The 22544-nt window shown below is 50.4% G+C and overlaps 1 protein-coding gene and 1 long non-coding RNA gene across 3 annotated transcripts; one reads left to right on the top strand and one right to left on the bottom strand.

Moving 5' to 3' along the window:
- Positions 1-2798: 2798 nt before the first annotated feature.
- On the top strand, positions 2799-11137 carry SERPINE1 (serpin family E member 1). 2 transcript variants are annotated; one of them, XM_070780108.1, is made up of 10 exons: positions 2799-2958; positions 4294-4458; positions 5065-5375; positions 6025-6258; positions 6799-6993; positions 7618-7816; positions 8925-9025; positions 9150-9236; positions 10556-10639; positions 10980-11137. In XM_070780108.1, exons 3-10 carry the CDS (start codon positions 5105-5107, stop codon positions 11015-11017), a joined length of 1209 nt encoding a protein of 402 aa, XP_070636209.1. In that variant the 5' UTR covers positions 2799-2958; positions 4294-4458; positions 5065-5104; the 3' UTR covers positions 11018-11137. The 2 variants fall into 2 exon arrangements, with proteins under 2 accessions (XP_070636209.1, XP_019843614.1); XM_019988055.2 differs by lacking the exon at positions 2799-2958 and having other exon boundaries at positions 4300-4458; positions 5104-5375.
- Positions 11138-17036: 5899 nt separating this feature from the next.
- On the bottom strand, positions 17037-19498 carry LOC139179624 (uncharacterized). Its single transcript, XR_011563947.1, has 3 exons — positions 18362-19498; positions 17887-17989; positions 17037-17227 (listed from the first exon to the last, which is right to left on the bottom strand). It is a non-coding gene; the product is annotated as an uncharacterized lncRNA (long non-coding RNA).
- Positions 19499-22544: the final 3046 nt, after the last annotated feature.

Raw genomic sequence — 22544 nt, 5'->3', positions numbered from 1 at the left:
GTACCCTCACTTTGTCACAAGTAGAGCAAAAGAAGCCCGCGCAGCAGCGAAGACCCAGCACAGCCAAAAATAAATAAACACTTTAAAAAAATAATACAGCTTGCAAAATCAGTCAGTGGAGAGCATGTCAGGACTCACATGAAATCGGGGATCTGGCCTGAAATGGACAGAGGGGCTGGCAGCCTTTCTCTTGGGTAACCAGCCAGTCCACTTCCTAAGGCCTTCCATCCACTCTGCTTATCACAGAAAGAAGTCAAAATATGTAACCCAGGCGCTTGCCTAAGGCAAGAATTAACAGCTCAAGTTGTCTGGGTTTCTGTCATGCTTCTGCCCCAACTGGGAGCGGCTGCCTCTTAGTGAGAGACTGGAACATGCCAGACACAATATTTCATTTCATCTTCACAACAAGCCTGAAGGGTGGGAATCGGTGTCTGTCTAACGAAAAACTTCTGTCTACCTACCCACCTGCACATAAAAACCCTGATGCCTGCAAAGTTCAGTTCTGCCCAAAGACGCATAAATAGCTAAGTGTCAGAGCCCTGGCCAGGCCAGGTCAGTGGGTACTACTGCTCTCTCGTTTATGGGAGGTCGCTGTGTGGCCTCACACATATCACCCTGCAAATTCAAAGGACCGGACCAGATGGTTCTTAGAGCCCTCCTGCTCTGAGACTCTGCGACGTAAGTGGAGAAGAAAAGCTTCCCATGGCGGAGGCATTCCTATTTTCCTGTTTCGGGAATGTAAGATGGATGGCGAGAAGTGGGGGCTGGAGAAGGCAGAAAGGAGAGGGGCTCCATGGAATCGGACTAGGGGGGCAAGTCAGGCTTGGCGCCACTGTGAGGGGGGACCCTGGATGGGCCTAGGCTGTCCCAGGGCCGTGATCTTCAACAAGAAGAGGCAGACACAGAGCCCTGGCCTCTGCTCACTCTTACGAAGCAGGGAGAGGAGGGCTGGCGAGAGCCCAGCCCAAACATAGGCTATTTTGGGCCCTGTGATGTTTGGAGAGCAACCAGGCCAGAAATAGCGCTGTGAATTAGCAGGACCCCAGCCTCCTGCCACCCCCGGCTCTCCCAGTGAAATCACCAAGAATCGGGAGGCCGGCTCCAACATTCCAGAGAGCCTGTGTAACTGGCAGGAGGCCCCTCCTCTCCCCAAGGAAGGCCCGGAGCAGAGAGAGCCTTTGACTGTAAAAGGGATTCTGCACACGAGGACGAGGGCGAGGGAGAGAGGGACTGAGTCACAGAGAGCAGAGTGGGAGAGTGGGGAGAGATCTCGTGGGGCTGAGACTAGAGGAGACCACCGCGGGGTGGGGTGGGGGGTGATGAGGGTCCCCAGTGGATGGAGGAGTGAGCAGAAGAGGTAAGAGCAGGGGAGTCTCGGAGGCAGAGAAAGGGAAAGTGAAAAAGAGGCGGGTGGCTGGGACTCAGAGAGCAAATGGGGAAAGAGGAAGAGCAGAGAGCCAAGAGGGCAGCCAGAGGGCAGGAGATGAAGAGTTGGAGGGGAGACCCAAGGCAACAACGGAGCCAGGGCTGCAGGGGTGGGAGGGGCGGGGGCAGGCCTGGGGACAGTCAGACTCAACAGAAAGCGTTGAGTCTGGCCTTGTCACGAACCACCTGCAGTTGGAAACAGCTTTCCTAGTTAGCTACAACTGGAACTTCCCTGAGCAATCCACAGCCGTGTAACTCATCCTCTTATCTCTGATTCTCCGGGAATCAGAGATCCAGTTATTTCAACAGCAGGGACTTTTGACCTCTTACAAAAGAGCCAAGGCTTAAAAGAAGTGATGGGGTCACAGCTGTTAGCTTGGGGGGATCAGGGAAAGGATAGAAAGTGACATCCCCTGAGTCAGGCTAGGTTCTAAGGAGGATATTGCTGGGACGTCTACTTTAGGGCCTGCTTCCCCGGTGGCTCAGTGGTAAAGAATTCGCCTGCAATACAAGAGTGTTAGGGGATGCAGGTTTGATCCCTGGGTCAGGAAGATCCCCCTGGAGGAGGGCATGGCAACCCACTCCTGTATTCTTGCCTGGAGAATCCCATGGACAGAGGAGCCTGGCAGGCTCCAGTCCATGGGGTCACAAAAAGTCAGACATGACTGAGCACTCACGCATGTACTGCTTTGGGACAGCGGGCCATCAGGCTGCCCCTGCAGCGGGGAAGGTCTCCCCAGGGCACACCGGGGTGTGGGTGCGGGGAGACGAGGCCATTTCACAGAGAGGAGCGGCAGGGGCCACAGTCAAGTCTGAGTTGAGATCATATGGTGGCCCCAGCTGCTCAGAAAGATGAAAGGACACCATCAGAAAACCCAGCATGGGACCCAGTTGCCCTAGACTTTGCCTCCGCTTCTAATCCACACCCAAACACTTAGATGGGTTCCCTAGTTTGGGAAACAACCCCTTAGTAAGTCAGCCCTTTCTGTTTCCAAAGTAAAAATGTGCTCCTTCTCTCCCCAGCAGGACACAGAGCTGATCCCAGGCACTGCCCAGGGACAGAATGGCTTTTCTGGAATGACCTCAGAATCATTCAGGTCCAGGGATGGGGACAGAAGCGGTCACGTCCTTGGCAGGGCCCAGGTGATCCCAGAAAACAGCAGGGCCTTTGTGGCCGAGGCCACAGTAGCCCACGGAGGGAGGGATAAGATTCAGCTGAATGACTGGAGAGGCCAGGCAGCGGGGTGCCTGGAGGGCAGGTCCCGCAGACTCTGGACCCGCTGCTCTTCCAACCTGGGGCTTGGCACTCCCAACCCAGACTCTCAGCTCCCTGGTGGAGGGCAAGTCACTGGGGCCTTTCTGGGAGTCGGAGATGGCTGGGGGACTGGACTTCTGCTTTCTCCATCCGAGGGACAGCAGGCGTAACTGCTCTTCCTCCTCGCGGCTAACCACTTTCTCAGGGACTCTGAACCAGACGAAGAAAGAAAGACATAAACAAGAAGCAGTGACCGATGAACAGTCTGCTGGGAACAGGTCAGTGACCCTAACTTTCCAGCTGAGGTTTCCCTTCTCTCCCTGTTACCCGCACCCCCACCTGGATCCCAGGAGCAACGGAGAAAACAAAGGCGGGGGCACAGTGAAAGCGGGAAAGCCCTCCAGCTGTGGTTGCCCTTGGTATCTGTTTACTGAAAAAATCCAACACAAACATCCCCGACACATCCACCCACTTCAGCTTCCTGTGATGCTGCTGTCGGCTGTCTCCATGGATACCACCAGTTGAATCCCACCACCCACACAAAGCATGACAGTGTGTGGACCCTCAAGTCAAGGGCACGAGGTCCCCAGGACCCTTTCAGCCCCACCCTGTCCATGACATTCAGCTACACAGCCAAGGGTGCCTGACCCCACCAGAGCCCTAAACGCAGCAGCCCAATCCTACTCACTAGCCTCCAGCCAATACCCATCATCTGTAGAATTCTTGGGTCACTTTTCCACCCCAAACTCCAGTGCCTTAGCAGCACACTCCACACACCCCGCCATGAATGAACGCTCTTAGTCTCATCTCTGCTCTTGCCACTCCAGCCCTCCCAACGTCTGCGTCTGGAGGAAAAGGTTAGGCAGTATTCCTCCGCAGCCGCAGCAGGCAATTCAGAGAAGTGAAACCTACACCCTGAGCTCCCGATCCCCTGCCAAGGCTTTACCCTTCTGCCCCGGTAAGCCACCACCCCACCCAGCACACCTCAAAACCCAGCCAGACAGAGCTGTTGACACAAAGAGAGCCCTGGGGGCACCGGGAGAGTCTGGACACGTGGGGGAGTCAGCCGTGCCTCACCCGACGGCGGGCGGGCACTTGGCAGAAAAGAGAGAAAGACAGGAGGGAATCCTCATGTCCTAGACAGTCAAAACCCAGACAATCAACAAGGCACGCTGTGTGCCCTCTGGCTTCTGGGATACGGCCAAAAGGAGGGTGGGGTGTTCTTCCCAGTTTAACCAGCGCAGCGGGCTGATGGACAAGGAATTTGCAGGATCTTGAGCTTCTTTGATAACTATGCACTGATCTGACTCTCCCAAGAACAAAGAGGAAGTGTAAACTCTCCCCACGCTGAGGTCTGGGGAACGTAAACCCTGGGTGCCAGGGGTCAAACTGGCTTAACGTCCTGAGACCGAGGGCAGCAAGATCAAGGGTGGCCCTGGGCCCAGGCCACTAGGGTTGGCTCAATTGTTCCAGAGCCCTCTCTCTCTCTCTCTCTCTCACGTACACACACGGAAGCCTCAGCAAGTCCCACAGAGGGAGACGCTGAGAGGGCCAAAAAGTGGGCGGGGTCGAACCATGAGTTAATCGACTTCCGGCTCACATCTGGTATAAAGGGAGGCAGCAGCCTGCAGTGGAGCAGAGCTACTTCTGGTTGAAGGGCAAAGAGCACCGTCCAGAGAGAGCCACACCTCCTTTTCAGTGGAGGAAGGGCTACCACCGTCAACACCCGCAGCGGCAGCAGGAACAAACCGCCCATCCCAAGGCACTGCGAAATTCAGGTAAGAGCAAAGCAAACCCTCTCCATCTCTGTACCTCCGGCTAAGGCAGAGAGCTCCCGTCTGCAGAGTCCCTTCTGTCCGTGGTCCCCAGTGTTCCTCTTTCTTCCCTCGGCCCGGAGACCTGCAGCCCTGAGTTGACCCCCGTTACAGCGGTGATCACAGGGGAGCGGGGAAGATGGTCAGGACACCCCAACAATCCCACCACCCAGAAGCACGGGCCTCGCCTCTCTAGGACCCTCTCCATGGAAGACATTCCCCCCTTCCCAGCTCAAGAAAGGGGTTTTTCACGCCTGTTAACTTGAATAAAACAACAATTGTGAAAGCATTATAAAAGAATTAGGAAGCATCGTGTAAATCACAGATGCTATTATAATTTAGCCTTTCAGCCTCCTGGAAGGGAAGGGAGATGCCACCGGGCTCCAGATTGCCACAGGTGAAAACGCACTCAAGATTCCCCAGGGCTGAGACAGAGGGGGAAAGGCTCAGGATCTGAACCCACCGCGGTTTCTATCTTGCCCGCTTGTTCACGTTACATGCCAGCGACAAACATGGGAGCCTGGCCGTGGCTGGGCTGCCATCACCCCTACTCCCTCTCTGTCCTTTCAGAACTATCCACCTCATCCAATCTTTTCCCACTGGTTCCAGGATGCGGATGTCTCCGGTCTTTGCCTGCCTCGCCCTGGGCCTGGCCCTCATCTTTGGTGAAGGGTCTGCCTCCTACCAGCCCCAGTCTGCGGCGGCCAGCCTGGCCACAGACTTTGGAGTGAAGGTGTTTCAGCAGGTGGTGCGGGCCTCCAAGGACCGCAACGTGGTTTTCTCACCCTATGGGGTGGCCTCAGTCCTGGCCATGCTGCAGCTGACCACAGGAGGAGAAACCCGCCAGCAGATCCAAGAGGCAATGCAATTCAAGATTGAAGGTGAGAGACGACGGGGCAGAGAGGGAGGCGGGCACTCAGGGACTCTTCCCAGGACAGGGGTGTAGCTAACCAGAAGCAGAGGGAGGGCTGACCCCGGCTTAGTGAGCCAACCCCTGTCCTGCCAGCCCACAGGGATGGACCACTGCATCTCCTTCCCACCACATCTCATGTCACTTGGCTCTTGGCCAGTCACAAGGTACATGAGCCAGTGGATCTGGTGTAAAATGGCCCTGCCTCACTACTCCTGCACTTTGTGATCTTAACCCCTCTGAACCTCAGTTTTCTCATCTGCAAAAGGGGAACAGAGTATCTACCACATGGGGCTGTTGTAAGGATTAAATCCAAAATGATGCATGTGAAAGGCCTACCTAGCATAACTATTATTGTTATTAAAAGAAGAAGGTTAGGGTTTATAACTTAAAAACAGATAAAAATATTCTAAGCCAAAGCAAGGGTTAGGACCCGCGATTTTTGAGGAAAAGAGGGAGATGCAGGAGAGGTTAAGATTTGGAATAAAATCTCCCTTCAGAGACCCTTGGGGGAGCAGAAGAGTTCGTCCATGTGGGCAGGTTTGGGGGAAGTCGGCCCTGCTGGGAGCCCTGGGTTCAAGAGGAGCTTAATGTGTCTTTCCCTCCCTGTTTTGGCCCAGAGAAGGGCATGGCCCCTGCCTTCCACCGACTGTACAAGGAGCTCATGGGCCCGTGGAACAAGGATGAGATCAGCACAGCCGATGCCATCTTCGTGCAGCGGGACCTAGAGCTGGTCCATGGTTTCATGCCCAACTTCTTCAGGCTGTTCCGTACCACGGTCAAGCAGGTTGACTTCTCTGAAGTGGAGAGAGCCAGGTTCATCGTCAACGACTGGGTGAAAAGACACACAAAAGGTGAGCAGGCAGAGAAAGGCGGGCGGTCCCAGGGCCTGCAGAGACGGGGGTTCAAGTCTCAAGCGTCCTGACCCCTCCCTTCCAGCACCTTCTGCTCTGTGGACAGAAGGTCAAGTGCCTTAAGAATCAAAGCATCTTGTTTTTTCCATAATTAGACTTGCCCTCTGAACCACCTCTAAAGGCATCCCTAAAAAGTACTGTGAGATGTTATAAGAACAGTAATAACCCATGGCAGGAGGCAAACACAGCCCTTCAAGATTACAGCTTAGGGAACAAAGTAAGGGGAGACTTACATTTCCAGGTCTGATCCTAGACAGGATCCCAGGACCAAGGCAGTGTGGTGAGCTGGAAGGCTTTCTGAGACACTTAGGAAGATGGAACGGGTTGACAGCAGCTAGACTGGTTCACTAAACCTTACCCAGTCCATCTTCTGATGGGATCCCTTCTGACACATGTCCATTTGAGGACTGGGAGCTCAAGGGAACCATCTAAAAAGATTAAAACAATATCCAGCCTCCTGATCACCTGGATTTCCCATAGGCATGATCAGCGACTTACTTGGTGAAGGGGCTGTGGACCAGCTGACACGCCTGGTCCTGGTAAATGCCCTCTACTTCAACGGCCAGTGGAAGATGCCCTTCCCAGAGTCAAACACCCACCACCGCCTCTTCCACAAGTCCGATGGCAGCACCATCTCTGTGCCCATGATGGCTCAGACCAACAAGTTCAACTACAGTAAGTGCAAGACTCTCCCTTCTCCAGGTCCCACAATGACTGAACCTCATCCCTGGGGTGGTCCACTCCAAGGGAGGAGAAACCCTAGAACACACCCCAGCTGCAACAAACACTCCCCAAGTAGGAGACACGGGGATTATCGGAGCAGCAGAAAGTAGCTGTATCTTGTGCAAGATGAAGCTGAAATCCAGAAATTACCTTAGGATCCCACTTGACCACTTGATACAGTCTCTCATCTTCATGTGGTTCTGGTGTGATAACCTGGGCTTCCCAGATCCCCCCGGGGAAGAGCTATGTGAAGGCTGAGATTCAGGAGGTGGGGATCGGAATGCATTAATAACTGGAGATTGGGGAGAAGGGTGTGAAGGTAAAGAAGGCCAACCAGAGACAGAACGCCCAGAAGACACTGAACGGGCAGAAGAGAAGCCAAGTGGAAATAAAAACACTGAACAGGAGAGTGCTGGTGGTGGTGGTGGGTGCGTGGGGAGCCTCAAAAGCCAGGATGGAGAGCTGGCTTCCAGAGAGGATGGAGGGGCCGGGAGGACTAGTGGGAAAGCCAGTGCTGGGTTAGAATCAACAGGAGCTGGAGTTATTGCCAATGCTCCATCTTGATGTCTTTCCCAGCTGAGTTTACCACCCCCGACGGCCGTTACTACGACATCCTGGAATTGCCCTACCACGGGAACACTCTCAGCATGCTCATTGCTGCCCCCTATGAGAAGGAGGTGCCGCTCTCTGCCCTCACCAGCATTCTGGATGCTGAGCTCATCAGCCAGTGGAAAGGGAATATGACCAGGCTGACCCGCCTCCTGGTTCTGCCCAAGTAAGCCATCCCTTGCTCTAGTCCCCTCTGCCTGCCCCCTCCCCCCTCCTCTGGCTCCCTGCTGTTGCCACACACGCACCCCCCACCCCACGTGGAGTTTCCCAAACCTCCTGACGTTTTCAGGGCAGCGAGCTGCTGCGTGGGTGCGGATGGGGCACACTCTGGCCTGGGTTTGATTAAGATTCCGCTCATCTTCCCTCTTGCGGTGGAGGACAGCGGGGGTGGGGGTAGGGGGCAGCTTTTCGAGACCATGCCACGTCCACCACCCCCTGAATACCCAGCAAAAGCTAGCCAGAGGAAGAGCCGGAGAGATGATGGGAGGTGGGGGGCTGGGGAATGCATTGGTCCTCACCCTTTTATGAACACCCCTCACTCCCACCTCCATCTCTTCAAGTCGACATCCACACAATGGAGACAAAAAGAATCACTTGTGCAGATGAAACAAGCCTGAACTCTAGCTTCTAGCTGGCTTGCCATGAAGCAGATTTTTAAAATTCTTCTGCAGAAGTGAAGAGGGTGCTGGAGGCTGAGGCTAGGTCCATCTCAGAATCGTGGGGAAGCCTCCCACTATGCCGACCCCACATTTCCAGATGCCATAATGCCAGGCTTAGGGAAAGAGGACAATTTAGTTGGTTAGCACGCCCTCTCTCTCTCTCAAAGAACGGAGGTAATTAGTCGTGCCCTGGTGGGAGGCAGAGCGAGCTCCCCAGAGCCTCGCTGCTGGAGTCCTCTTTGAGCTCAACTCTCAGAAACACAAGCTACAGACCAGATTTCTGTTCAGCTAGCCTTTGCAGGGGAATTTGCCCTTCCCCACTCCCACCCCAGTCAGACTGAACACAATTGTGCTGCAACCACTGCCTCATTTGAGGAAAGTAATTAGTCACAGGTTTGAGGGGGTGGGGAGCTTGCAGAAGAAATGTTCATTAGTATCAGAATCTTCCCAGCAAGAAGAGAGACCTTGCCAACAGACCTGAAAGAAAAACAAGCCTCCCACCTCTGCGTTCACATCAGTCCCCCTCCTGCTGGTCTCTGTGTGTGTAGGGGGCAGGGACACCCGGTAAGGCTAGAGGTGGCCTGAGCTGGAGCCATGTCCTGCTGCTGTGTGTAGGTTCTCCCTGGAGACCGAAATCGACCTCAGGAGGCCGCTGGAGAACTTGGGAATGACCGACATGTTTAGGCCGAGCCAGGCGGACTTCTCCAGTTTTTCAGGTAAGAGGTTTCCCTTTCCTTTTCTTCCCCTGGTGGACAGTGGGGTCTCCCGAGGACAGAGGAGCTTCCCCCCTCACCCCCGAGGACCAAGGCTAATGCGCCCTGGGGTCCACCTCCATTTCAGATCAAGAGTTTCTGTACGTGTCGCAGGCGCTGCAGAAAGTGAAGATTGAGGTGAATGAGAGCGGCACGCTGGCATCCTCCTCCACAGGTGAGTCAGGCTCAGGTGAGGCCTGGCGAGTCTCAGCCCCAGGCTTCCATGAGGGGCCATGATCTGGTACCCACACCCGGGGTGCACTGGAAAGACCCCACTGCTGCTGCTGTTAAGTCGCTTCAGTCGTGTCCAACTCTGTGCGACCCCATAGACGGCAGCCCACCAGGCTCCGCCGTCCCTGGGACTCTCCAGGCAAGACCACTGGAGTGGGTTGCCATTGCCTTTTCCAATGCATGAAAGTGAAGAGTGAAAATGAAGTCGCTCAGTTGTTTCTGACTCTCAGCAACCCCATGGTCTGCAGCCTACCAGGCTCTTCCGTCCATGGGATTTTCCAGGCAATTCCATGGGATTTTCCTGGTAGAACAGGGCTTCCTGTGTGGAGAGCATTACCATTACCTGATCCCACTAGAAAATGGGCCTGCTTTCCCCAGGACCCCTTTCCCTCCCCACTGGCTCTGAAGTCCCCCTGAATGGGAGGTCCTGGCTTGCTCTCAGAGTGGCCAGTCGACTTAAAGGCGCTTGCCTCCGAAATGCTTGAAAGAGTTTAGATAAACCCACCTTTGAGTGAGTGGGCTTTCCTTGTGGTTCAGCTGGTAAAGAATCCGCCCGCAATGCAGGAGGCCTGGGTTTGATCCCTGGGTTGGGAAGATCCCCTGAAGAAGGAAAAGGCTACCCACTCCAGTATTCTGGCCCGGAGAATTCCATGGATTGTATAGTCCACGGGGTTGCAAAGAGTCAGACATGACTGAGCGACTTTCACTTTCACTACTCCAGTGAGTAGCTGCTAGATCTCTACCCAACTGCCTTAGAGGACATCCTGACACTTCTGGCTTCACATTACGGGCTCGGTAGTCGTGGCACATGAGCTCAGTTGCTCCGCGGCTTGTGGAATGCTCCCGGACCAGGGAGCAAACCCATGTTCCCTGCGTTGGCGAGCAGATTCTTATGCACTATGCCACCAGGGACGTCCCTGCTATGATTATTTGGCTTCCCAGGTGGCACTGTGGTAAAGAACCCGCCTGCCAATGCAGGAGACGCAAGTTCAATCCCTGGATTGGGAAGATCCCCTGGAGTAGAAAATGGCAACCCACTTCAGTCTTCTTGCCTGGAAAATCCCATGGAAACAGAAGCCTGCTGGGCTACAGCCCACGGGGTCACAAAGAGTCGGATATGACTGAGCACACACCACCAGGAAACAACGGAGCCTCCCAAACCACCCCCCAACCCCCAGCGCTGGTGTTACTGGCTCACTTGTGATCGATGCAGGCGCCAGCGCCCACACCTTCTGCTCTAAGATTCTGTCCTGTCTCTTCCAGCCCTTGTAGTCTCAGCCCGAATGGCCCCCGAGGAGATCATCATGGACAGACCCTTCCTCTTCGTGGTGCGGCACAATCCCACAGGTGAGCGGGGACCTGAGAGACCCCGCCACTCTCGGCGCCCCCTCCCCATTCTCCTGGACTCGGGTACCATCCAGGCAGGTGTAGACGCCCCCACTTCCCCCAAGAGGACTCCAGGCAGTGAATCACGGCTGTGTTCCCCTTCCACTTCTTGGAGGGGAGTGCTCTTTCTCCAGACAGGGTGCTCGTCTGTCCCTCAGTTCCAGCTTAGTCACTAGAGCAGCTGTGCCTCTGAACACTCACTCTTGTCCCCATTATCTCAGTTCATCCATAAACACCGAGCTGGGTGAGCTGTCCCCCGCCTCCCCCCACTTCTCATCTCCTGTGATGCTTCCGTCCTCAGGAACTGTCCTGTTCATGGGCCAAGTGATGGAACCCTGACCATGGGGAAGGCAGCCCTCATCTGGGACAGAATGGAGATGTCCAAGAGGAAGAAAGTCCGGAGCAAAGAATTTTTATTAATTCATTTTTCTGGAAAAAGAGAAGATGTTTATTTATTTATTTTTCCATGGTAAATTCTTTTGAATCTGCCTCTTAGACCTAACTTTGGGCTCTCTCAGGAGGGGCAAAGAGGACCTTTGAGTTAAACCCTCCAATGGAGACCCTGGGAAAGACTGGGAGGCATAACACCCAGCCGGCCTCCCAACTGGACTGTAGGACTCCCAGGACTGCTGGCCCAGCTGCTTCTGCCCATCGTTCTGCCTGGTTGGGTTTTGGGTCCTGGATCCCACCGAGGCCCTGGTAGGATGGCACCACAAGGCCTACATGAAGGAGCTTTTGTGTGTTCACTAGAAATGTGTGTTCCGGTCACGTTGCTGTCATTCTTGCACTGTCTGCCACTGCTGAGAAGGCTGGCAGCAGGCCCGAGAAGGCCAAGGCGAGAAACACCCTTTCATGCCAAGGTCCATCTGTCCCCAGCTCCGAGGTTTGAGACCCACCCAGGCCTGGCTGCTCCCTCCCCAGGAAACAGTGTGTATATATTATTTTAGAGTGTAGATGACTTGTTTACTCAGAGAAGCAGGTTTCTGCTTCCCACAAACTTTATGTTGCAGAAACGCAAGGAGAGACAAGGTGTGTGCCTGGTTCTTTGGCTCCCATCTCCTGGTGGGGAGGGTGAGATGCCAGGGGTGTGCCTGAATATTTATCACATCCTTGTCCTTGTGTGCTTGGGAGAGAGAAAGGTCTACTGAGAAAACAGATTATTTAGCCTTGTTCACCGTGTTCCCTTTGGGGGGTCTGTGTCGCCGCATCTCAGGAGAGGCCTCTTGACTGTCCCTCCCCTCCACCAGGTGGCAAGCCTCCCGGGGCCCACACTGCCACCTGGCGGAGGCCCAGCGCCCCCGCGCCTCTCCTTTCCTCGATTTTCCACCCGATGGAGCCGCGTCCCTGGCAGGACCATCCAACTTCGGCTCACTTTTAGGGACCGAAAGGATGTGGTGGGTGAAGGGAGACGGAGTGGTTTCAAAATTTTCCAGTATATTTAGGAGCGGGAGTGCAAGGGGCTCCACGACCTAGCAGGACAGAACTTTCCCCAATTACAGGGTGACTCACAGCCGCACTGGTGACTCATTTCAATGTGTCATTTCCGGCTGCTGTGTGTGAGCGGTGGACGCGTGAGAGAGAGAGAGAGAGAGAGAGAATGAGAGAGACGGCGAGCTCGGGCTCAATTACCTCCGGCAGATAATCTTTCTGACAGCCAGCTAGCTGAGGGGGTACAGAGAGAGGACTGATTTACTGAAGAATTGCACAGAGATGCCGAATGAATGTAACCTAATAGAACCCTAATCACCCCGCTGTGCCCTTCAGCGAAAACTCTCCCTTCTTTGTGTGTATGTTTTGTTTTGTTTTTCTTTTTTCTTGATGCACTGGACAGTGACAGCCACACTCAGTACCCCCACGTGTGGGGTCCATGGCTCTTGAAATTGCTTTTTCACTTTTGATATAGAAGCAAGTAAAAAAAAATGTTTTTTAAAAATTAATAATAAATAAATAAAAAGAATATTCCAAAATAGTCCTTGGCCATGACTTTCCTTGTTTCACACAGCACAAAATCCAGACCCTATCAGTTTACAGACTTGATGAGCTGGGATCTTTATGAAACACACACCCGCAAGGGGCAAGGCACACCGACCTGCCGTGGGTGAATCTGCAGGGCTGGCCACCGGACCCTGCAAGAAGACCCCCGGGGGGGACACATTGTGTAGGATGGGCTTCTCCCTTTGGGCCTCATCCTTGAAAAGAAAAGAGGGACTTCCTCGGTGGTCCAGTGGTTAAGACTCTGTGCTTCCACTGCAGGGGGCGTGGGTTCCATCTCTGGCTGGGGAAGATCCCACATGCCGCCTGGCATGGCCAAAAAAAAAAGGAAAGAGGGTTCCCCAGACACCTGCCACCCACCCAGACACCCCTTTTCACTGTCCCTGTCACTTCCCATTCTGTTCATTTCTTTCCCCACCAAATGTTCTCATCCTCCCCGTACCTACCCCACTCTCCATTTCTCAAAACACAAACCAAATCCATTTCCTCCACCCTGGATTCCCAGTGGATCCAGTCAACATCGTCGCTCTCTACTTGGCAAGTACTCACCTTCCTTTTTCCTGGTGTGTAATGGTGCTTGCATGTACGCTCTTTAATTTGGGGTGTGTATGTTATCCTCCCCACCCCCATCGACATGTCAGGTTCTTTGAACGGAGGCTCTTTTGTTACATAGATTGTTAATATCCTCCTTAAAATGTTATCCTGAACAGTCCTTTATTGTCTTCTTCCAGTATCTTGAAGGCTCTTGCCACGGGACCTTCTTCCCCCAATTATTTTCCATTTATATATTCCACAGGAATTTTTAAATGGAAAAAATACCAAGAACTAGCTCTCAAATCAGGTGCTCTCCAGCTCCAGAGCCCTAAAGATGGGACTGATAGGCCCAGCCCCCGGGAAACTTGGATCATGTCTTAATAGGAACCCATTCTTGTCCCAGGGCTGTTGGTCAAAATATTGTCTGGTAGTTAAGCAGTAGTGAGCTTTCCATCACTGGAAGTGTTCAAGGACAGCCAAGATGACCTGCTGGTGGGCATCATTCAGCAGTCAGGGTAGAGGAGGTGAGTTTTTTTTTTAATGATAAGGAATTCCTTCTCATACTAAGACATTTGAACAGTTTGAAAGGGTAGAAGTGGATTGTTGATTGACATTTTGTTTCCTGGCTTAAAAAATATGTCATTGCTGTTACCAAGAATGCAGAGATGGACATCCTTGTACCTTCATCCCCCTGGATGTGTGCTCCCATATCCATAAGATAACTTCCTAGCAATGGGATTAAGTGTCTCTTAAGAACCTCCCAATCCCACAAGTATGTGATTCTGGTCACACAAACATCTTCAAATGGTATACAAAACAATTTAAAGTGACCATTTTGCCTGGTATGAATCTTACCTTTTCTGAAGCTTAAAAAAGCCTTCACAACTCTCCTAACTAAGTGCACCGCCATGAATAAAGACAGACTTTAGGACTTCCCTGGTGGTCCAGTGGCTAAGACTCCGAGCTCCCAATTCGAGGGGCCTGGGTTCGATCCCTGGTCGGGGAACTAGATCCCACGTGCCACAGCTAAATTTGCCTGTTGAAACTAAAAAGATCCTGCATGCCGCAACCAAAACGTGGCACAGCCAAATTAAAAAAATAAAAAATAAAAAGATAGACTTCAGATCTTGAACTAAAAGAAGCTTCACATTATAATTTTCCCTAAAATTATGTTAGCCTGCCTTGGAGCAAACTTTGATTATAATGTTCTGGAGAGTAAATCCAGAAAGAGTCTTCATTCATCGCCTCCCTCCTCAATCATTCAGCATGTACTAAGGCTTTCTTACTACCCGTGCCATTCCTGTTTCCCTCCCAAGGGTCAGTCCAGGGGCATCCTTGGGTGCCTCCAACATGATGTACCAGGATGTTCCGAGGAGATATGGTTGTCACATCTCCTTGTGGATTCCTCTCTTTACATTTCAGGCTGGCTTGTCTCCCATGAGGCTGTTGCAGTAAGAGGGGCCCCACAGTGGAATCAAGCCTGGAGGGGGAAGTCTTCTTTTCTCCTTAAAAAGCCAGTGGGAATCAGGGCAAGACCCAGAAGAAAGAGGCCAAGGGTGAGCAGCTCCCCAAACCTACTCTCAGCTTTATTTTTTTTTATTAAAATTTGTTAATAATAAGTTTATTATTTCTGGCTATGCTGGGGCCTCGTTGCTGAGCTTGGGCCTTCTCTAGTCGTGGTGAGCGGGGGCTACTGTCTACTTGCATAGCACAGGCTCTAGACCCTCACTTAGTAGTTGTGGCACATGGGCATACTCACCGCAAGGCATGCGGGATCTTCCCGGACCAGGGATCGAACCGGTGTCCCCTGTACTGCAAAGCAGATTCTTAACCACTGGGCCACCAGGGAAGCCCTTAAAATTTATTTTGTCATTTATTTGGCTCCATTGGGTCTTAGTTGGGACTTCCCAGGTGGCTCTAGTGGTAAAAGAAACCATCTGCCAATGCGGGAGACATAAGAGACGTGGTTTTGACCCCTGGGTCAGGAAGACTCCCCTGGAGGAGGGGATGACAACCCACTCCGCTATTCTTGCCTGGAGAATCCCATGGACAGAGGAGCCCGGCGGGTTATAGTCCATGGGGTCGCAAAGAGTCGGACACGACTGAAGCGACTTAGCACGTACGGTCTTAGTTGTGGCACATGGGCTCTAGAGTGGGCTGGCTCAGGAACCCCACGATATAGAGGATCTTAGTTCCCTGACCAAGGATCGAACACGTACCCCCTGCATTGAAAGGCAGATGCTTAACCAGTGGGACCGCCAGGGAAGTCCCTACTCTGTTTTGGATGAGAGATGCTCTCTTTTAACCTCAGTGGCTTCTCCATCTTTCCTTTCCTATTCTCACCGTGCAATTGACAAGCCTGGAAGGGCCAAGATATGACTGCAGAACTAGTGAGGAGGAAAGGCCATAGAGGTTACTTAGCCTCTTCCGAGCTGGCTTAGACCACAGACACAAAGCCTAGACGTGGCGTCATTTAGTTAACAAGATACTTCTATAATGAGACCTGTGCCCAAAACTTCAGCTGGTGCCAAGGCATCCCTCCTACTTCCTGCCTCCTAGACAGATCCTGCTTTAGGCTCACAGCGGGTAGCTGCTCTCATGAAGGCAAAAGTCCAAGAATTCAGGGCACCAGCATCCAGATTTATCTTTTGTCCTCTTTATACCCTGAAAAGATGACCGATATCAGGTGCTAGGCTAGTTGTTGAGGAGTTACCCATCTGAAACAGATCTGCTTAGAAACCACAAGAGCCTCCTTTTTCTGCACAAGATGCTGCTTTCAAAAGCAGGACACATTGTAGCCTTAATTCTGCAGGATGTAGTTCAAACACTGTCCGTACACGCTGAGAAGGCTCAGAAGAAAAGAGTCCTTCAGAAAGGACCTCTTCACCACCGAGGGAGTTCGCTCCAGGAAGTGCCCCAGTTAACAGCCCCTTTTGCTCTTCTTGGATATTTTGAGGACAAAGACCGGGATGCAGCCTCAGAGTGCAAAGCCAGCCCTCCTTGGCTTCACCTGGGCCCCCTCCGTGGCTCTTCCAATCCACCCTTTCTTTATTTCTAGGGATGAAAACCCCACAAGACCTGCCCTGCCTCCATCGTAAAAATGCCGATTTCCTGTTCATCTCACCCAGTGGAAATTTTGTCTGCCCTCGTATAGGCAATGGCTATGGATTCTATAAATCCCTCAATAGTAAAATGACTCTATCAGAGGGAAACTCGTCAAGGAGACACCATCTGTTTTCCAAATCATTTTTTAAAGGCGGTTCCTCAAATGAGTTTCCTTGTGCTAACTGTAGCAGGCACTTCTGTAGAGACACAGAAGTTGAATCACTCGCCCCAGGCTACCAGGCATTACACTGTACCGCCCTCTCTGTGACATCGGTGAGCCCAGGTCACCCTGAACATACAGGAGGGCTCAAACGCAGCCAGGGTCAAGGGTGCTGCCCTCATGTGTCCATCACTAGGACATCCCGCCTGCACACCTGTGCCTTTCCAGCTTGAACACCAGAGTCCTGAATGCAGCCTTTTGTCCCCTGGCCACCAGAGGGCGCTTTGACTCCAGTGGAAAGTTTCTGAAGCAAAGCAACTGTGGCTTCCACCATCATCTTGCCAAGTTTGAACTCCAATAAATTTAACACGTTTTTCTTTAAACGTGTCTGTATACTGGGGGCTATGAAGCACTTTTTTTGTGTGCAAAGCACTTTTAAAACTGAGCGTAAAGTGATGTTTCTTATTATCAAGTACAGGCATACCTTGGAGAGACACACCTTTGGTTCCAGAATCTCGAAATAAAGTGAGTCACACAGATTTTTCTGGTTTCCCAGTGCATGTAAAAGTTATATTTATACTGTGCTGAAGCCTATTAGGTGTGCAATAACATTATGTCTAAAAAAATGCATGGACTTTACATAATAAAGGACATCTTGCTGTCTGTGACAACACGGATGGCAGGAAGTTGAGGGTATTCTGCTACGTAAAGTAAGTCAGAGAAAGGCTAACACTGTATGGTTTCCTTGTTTGTGGGATCTAAAAAACAAAACCAAGAATAAATGAAAGGAAAGAAAACAAGACAGCACTCACAGATACAGAATAGATTATCTGTTTATGAGAGGGGAAGAAATTCGGAGGGGAAAAAGATTTAAGGGGGTCAATTTTATGGTGGTGGGGCATTAACTAGACTTATTGTGGGGTCCTCTGCAGTGAGTGCCAATATCAAATTATTAGGTCGTACACTTGAAACTAATATAATGTTGCACACCAATTCTACCTCAAAATAAATAAGACACATGTATGGACTTTATTGCTAAGAAATACTAACCATCATAATTTTAATCTCTTTGCTGGTGGAAGGTCTTGCCTTGATGTTCATGGGTGCTAACTAGTCAGGGTGGTGGTTGCTAAAGGCTGTGACGGCTATGACAATTTCTTAAAATAGGACAACAATGATCAACTGCATTGACTCTCTCTTCCCTTCACGATTTCTCCATAGCATGCAGTGCCGTTTGATAGCACTTTACTTATAGCAGAACTTCTTTCAAAATGAGAGGCAATGCCCTCTAACCTTGCCATAACTTTATCAACTAAGTTTATGTAATGCTCTCACTACTTTCTCGTCACTTCAGCCTTCTTCACAGCAACAGCACCAGGAGTAAATTCTATCTCAAGAAACTATTTTCTTTGCTCACCTGGAATAAAAGACTCTTCATCCATTAGTTTTATCTCGAGATTGCAGCAATTCAGTCACATCTTCAGGCTCCACTTCTAGTTCTCTTGCTTTTCCCACTGCATCTATAGTTACAACAGTAATGTCACAGGTCACTGATCGCAGGTCGCCATAACAAAGATCATAGCAATTTCAGAGTTTTAAATTTTGCAAGAATTAGGAAAATGTGACACAGAGATGCAAAGTGAGCAAATATTGTTGGAAAAATAGTGTTAATAGGCTTGTTCAATCTGGGGTTGCTAAAAACCTTCAACTCGTTAAAAAAAAAAAAAACAAAACTCAGTATCTGTGAAGCACAATAAAACAAAGCATAATAAAATAAGGTCTGCCTGCTTCTACAGAGAATAGACACCAAAAAGCTGAAATGCTGTGGGTGGACTGTGTGCTCAGTCACTCGTCATGTCTGATTCTTTGCAACCCCATGGACTGTAACCCACCAGGCTCCTCTGTCCGTGGAATTTTTCAGGCAAGAATACTGGAGTGAGTTGCCATTTCCTACTCCGGGGGATCTTCCCAATCCAGAGATGGAAGCTGAGTCTCCTGCATCTCCTGCATTGGCAGGTAGCTTCTTTCAACTGTGCCACCTGGGAAGTCACTGCAAAAATGGTTGAAAGGAACATTGTAGAAATAGTCACTGGGGTCCAGACTGGAGTGCCAAGGGTCATCAGGACTGGCTGCTTGGTTCAGACTTACAGGATGGATAAGAGGGATTTGGGTCTGTCGGGAGGCCATGGCAGGGCATTCCAGAAAACAATGCGAACAAAATCACGAAGAAAAATAAATAGTAGCAAGGCAGGTTCAAGTCACCGGAGAATGAAGTCCCAAGTCACCAGGGTGGTTTCCAGACTGCTGTCTCCCTCCTCTGATAACCTAGCCAGTGGATCCCCCTTTTTCATACACATTCTCTTAGTCTAACCAAGCAGTCTGATCTTTGTCCCTTGAACAGCCATGCTTTTTGTTACCCTTCATGTCCAAGGCTTAGAGTCTGCAAACTGAGAAAAAGGTAGCTGGGAAACCAAGATATGGGATGGTTTCAGGGGAAGGGAGAAGGAAGGTCCTCATTTTTGGCAAAGGAAGTTTGAGATGACAGTGGAACTTTCCAGTCGGGGAATCCAGTACGTTTATTCAGCCAATGGCGGCACCTGCTGTGTGCCAGGCCCTGTGCTCAGCACAGGAGAAACAGATAATGAAGCCCTGGTGGTCCAGCGGCTAAGACTCCATACTCCTAACGCACGGAGCGGAACCGAGGTTCCGCCTCAGGTTAAGGAACTAGATCTCACCTGGCCCAACTAAAAATACTGCCTGCCATAACAAAGACCCGGTGCAGTCAAATCAGCTATTTTTACAAGAAAAACAAAATGAAGACAGCTTGTCCTCCAGCAGGAATAATAGATATTGGATAGGTACTACTATTTAGAAATTAGAATTTAGCATATTTGGGGTGAGAAGTAAGATTTCAATATCTAGGACTTCCCTAGTGGTCCGGTAGTTAAGAGGCCACCAGCTGCCAGTGCAGGTTAGATCCCTGATCTGGGAAGATCCCATGGGCTTCGAGACAACAGCCCGTGCACCAAAATTACTGAGCACGAGCTCTAGAGTCTCTGAGCCACAACTACTGAAGCCATAACAAGAGAAGCCACTGCAGTGTGCACCACAACTAGAGAAAGCTCCAGCACAGACAAAAATAAATGAATAAGCTAAAATTAAAAAAAATCTAGATGAGGTAACCATGCACACCAGTCATAACTGAAGTCAATCACCAAGCACCGTGAGAGGTGCTGTAAGGAAATAAAAGATGAGTAAGACACCATCCCACGAGGCGCTTCCAAACCAGCTGAACAGGTGGGGCCAACTCGCATGTGTGGCCAACGGACGGTACAACCTGATTACCAAGTTTACCAGTCAGAGTCCTGAGTTACTGGGGACTGAAACCAACCCTGGCTAAATGAAACACAAAAGGAAACTGGGGAGCTCAAGGAACTGTCAGGAGGGCCAGAGAACCAGCAGAAGGTCTCATGCTAGAGACAGTGGCCCACATCACAGATCATGGGATGCCTACAGGGTAGACCTTGCTAGCACAGGACGCTGCCATTGGTGCCACTCCACCTGCGCCCTAGGCTTTGTCTTCTGACCCTCTGCCAGAATTCAGAGGTATTCAAGACCCTTCAGAATTCAAATTCAATACTTTGAATTCAGAATTCAAAATATTCAGGACCCTTACCTGTCCTCATTACCCCATCCCCACCTCATTCCCTCCTGGATCAAAGTCCAGGTTGGTGGATGGACTAGCCGAGTCCCATGCTGTGGGCACAAAAAGCAGATTCAAATGCTACACTTCGAGGTTGTGCTACTTCCCCCTGGTATCATCATGTGAGGATTCCCAAACCCTAGGAAAGGGGTTTAGAGCCAGTGAAGTGAAAAAGAATGGCAAACATCTACCACACAAAGTATTCAGGACTCTTAGGAACAGCACACGATAAGGTCCTAATTGCTTAGTTAAAAAAAGAAGAAGTTAAAAAAAACCCGAGATGACTCCAAATGACATCATCAGAGAACAATGATTACTTACAGAATGAGCCAAAAATGGTTGCAGGGAGCATCATCATGAGAGGGAGAAAGACAGATCACAGACTCAGAAATGAAAGGCTTCAGGGGCCATCTGGGCCCCCCTTCTACCCACTGCAGGAACTGCTTCTACAACCAGATGAGGGAAGGCTCAGGGAGGTGTCAGCATGGGCATTGCCAGATAACAATACAAACACCAATCGTACCTATGAAGAAGAATCTCACCTCTTCTATTTTTCCATTTATACAAATGGCACCACTAATCCTTCAGACTCATCTTTGATTCTTCTTCCTCCTCTACTTAGATGAGTTCACAACTTCAATTGATTGGCCCATTACAGGTATCTCTCAAATTTGTCCAACTCCATGGGCTTCCCTCGTAGCTCAGTTGGTAAAAGAGACCCTGGTTCTCAATCCCTGGGTTGGGAAGATCCGCTGGAGAAGGGATAGGCTACCCACTCCAGTATTCTTGGGCTTCTCTTGTGGCTCAGCTGGTAAAGAATCCACCTGCAATGCGGGAGACCTGGGCTCAAACCCTGGGATGGGAAGATCCCCTGGAGAAGGGAAAGTATTCTGGCCTGGAGAATTCCATGGACTATATAGGCCATGGGGTCCCAAAGAGTCAGACATGACTAAGTGACTTTCACTTTCACTTTTAATTTCATCTTTGTGTCTAGATTCCCAAAACTGCCTCCTAGACTGGTGGTCCCCAACCTTTTGGGCACCAGGAGCTGGTTTCATGGAAGATAATTTTTCCACAGATGGCTAGGGGTGATTTTGGGATGATTCATGCACATTATAATTACTGTGCACTTTATTTCAATTATTATTACATCAGCTCCACCTTAAGTCATCAGGCATTAGATCCTCGAGGTTGGGGACCCCTGTCCCAGATGATCTTGCAGCCTTCCATTTGTTCTTTCAAATTGTCCGCATATTACTATAAGATTAACCTTCTGAAAATGTTTTCCACCAAGTTATTCACCAGCTTGGACAATCATAATGACTCCCAACTTCCCACTGCATCAAATCCAAACTTACTTGCAGATACAAGTTTATTGGAGCCACTAACTCATAGATTATCTATGTATATCATTCACTAACAATGAAGAAATGTAGTCCACCATCTTCTAGCTAGTTTAAACCACTTAGGTCTATGATTCTACATGAGCAAAACCCATATTTCTAACAATTCTATCATGAATCTTATCTTCTCTGCAGCTAGGCACAGCATATTGAGATAAGGAATTCTAGAAAATGCCATCTTTTCAAGGAGTGTGGGCGCTTACATCTCTGGATCTTCCGCACTTCTTCGGGTTGTTGCCTAGATCTCTTCTTTGCCTCACTTCTCATTACTTCTTTATAAACAACCTTCTCCTCTCCCCCATGAGCACATTTTATTATTTTGCCTTCTGTCCTTCTTACACACTCTGATTCCTTCTTTTCACTCTGTAACAAAGTACCCTTTCTAACTCTAACAAATTACCTTATTGATATTATTTCTGACCTAAAAAAATAACACCAAGATAGTTCAGCCAACATCTATGCCATTGGCAAGCCTATGACATAGGCAGAGGAGAAAAGGACATGAAAAAAAAAGGATGAAGAAAAAGTACTAGAAGAAAGAAGTTGGGAAAAGCAAATAGTAGTAATTACTACTGATATTGCAATATCAACTGTTGACAATGTTTCAGATACTTTCTGCTATTGCTGCTGCTAAGTCACTTCAGTCGTGTCTGACTCTGTGTGACCCCATAGACATCAGCCCACCAGGCTCTCCTGCCCCTGGGATTCTCCAGGCAAGAACACTGGAGTGGGTTGCCATTTCCTTCTCCAATGCATGAAAGTGAAAAAGTGAAAGTGAAGTCGCTCACTTGTGCCCGTCTTAGTGACCCCATGGACTGCAGCCTACCAGGCTCCTCCATACATGGGATTTGCCAGGCAAGAGTACTGGAGTGGGGTGCCATTGCCTTCTCCCTCAGATACCTTCTATCCAGCCTCAAATCAGACCTGCAAGGTTGGTATTGCTATCTTCATTTTTTAAATGAGGAAATG

The sequence above is a fragment of the Bos indicus genome, chromosome 25 (assembly GCF_029378745.1).
Source record: "Bos indicus isolate NIAB-ARS_2022 breed Sahiwal x Tharparkar chromosome 25, NIAB-ARS_B.indTharparkar_mat_pri_1.0, whole genome shotgun sequence".
Classification (NCBI taxonomy): domain Eukaryota; kingdom Metazoa; phylum Chordata; class Mammalia; order Artiodactyla; family Bovidae; genus Bos; species Bos indicus.
The sequence above is the reverse complement of the archived record's forward strand: the minus strand, read 5'-3'. Positions and strand labels throughout refer to the sequence as shown.

Excerpts from the sequence above, each read along its gene's own strand:
- SERPINE1 (XM_070780108.1), top strand. The coding sequence starts at position 5,105 with ATGCGGATGTCTCCGGTCTTTGCCTGCCTCGCCCTGGGCCTGGCCCTC. Across the intron at positions 6,259-6,798 it reads GGTGAAAAGACACACAAAAG|GCATGATCAGCGACTTACTT; the intron begins GTGAGCAGGCAG and ends GATTTCCCATAG. Across the intron at positions 9,237-10,555 it reads GCTGGCATCCTCCTCCACAG|CCCTTGTAGTCTCAGCCCGA; the intron begins GTGAGTCAGGCT and ends TGTCTCTTCCAG.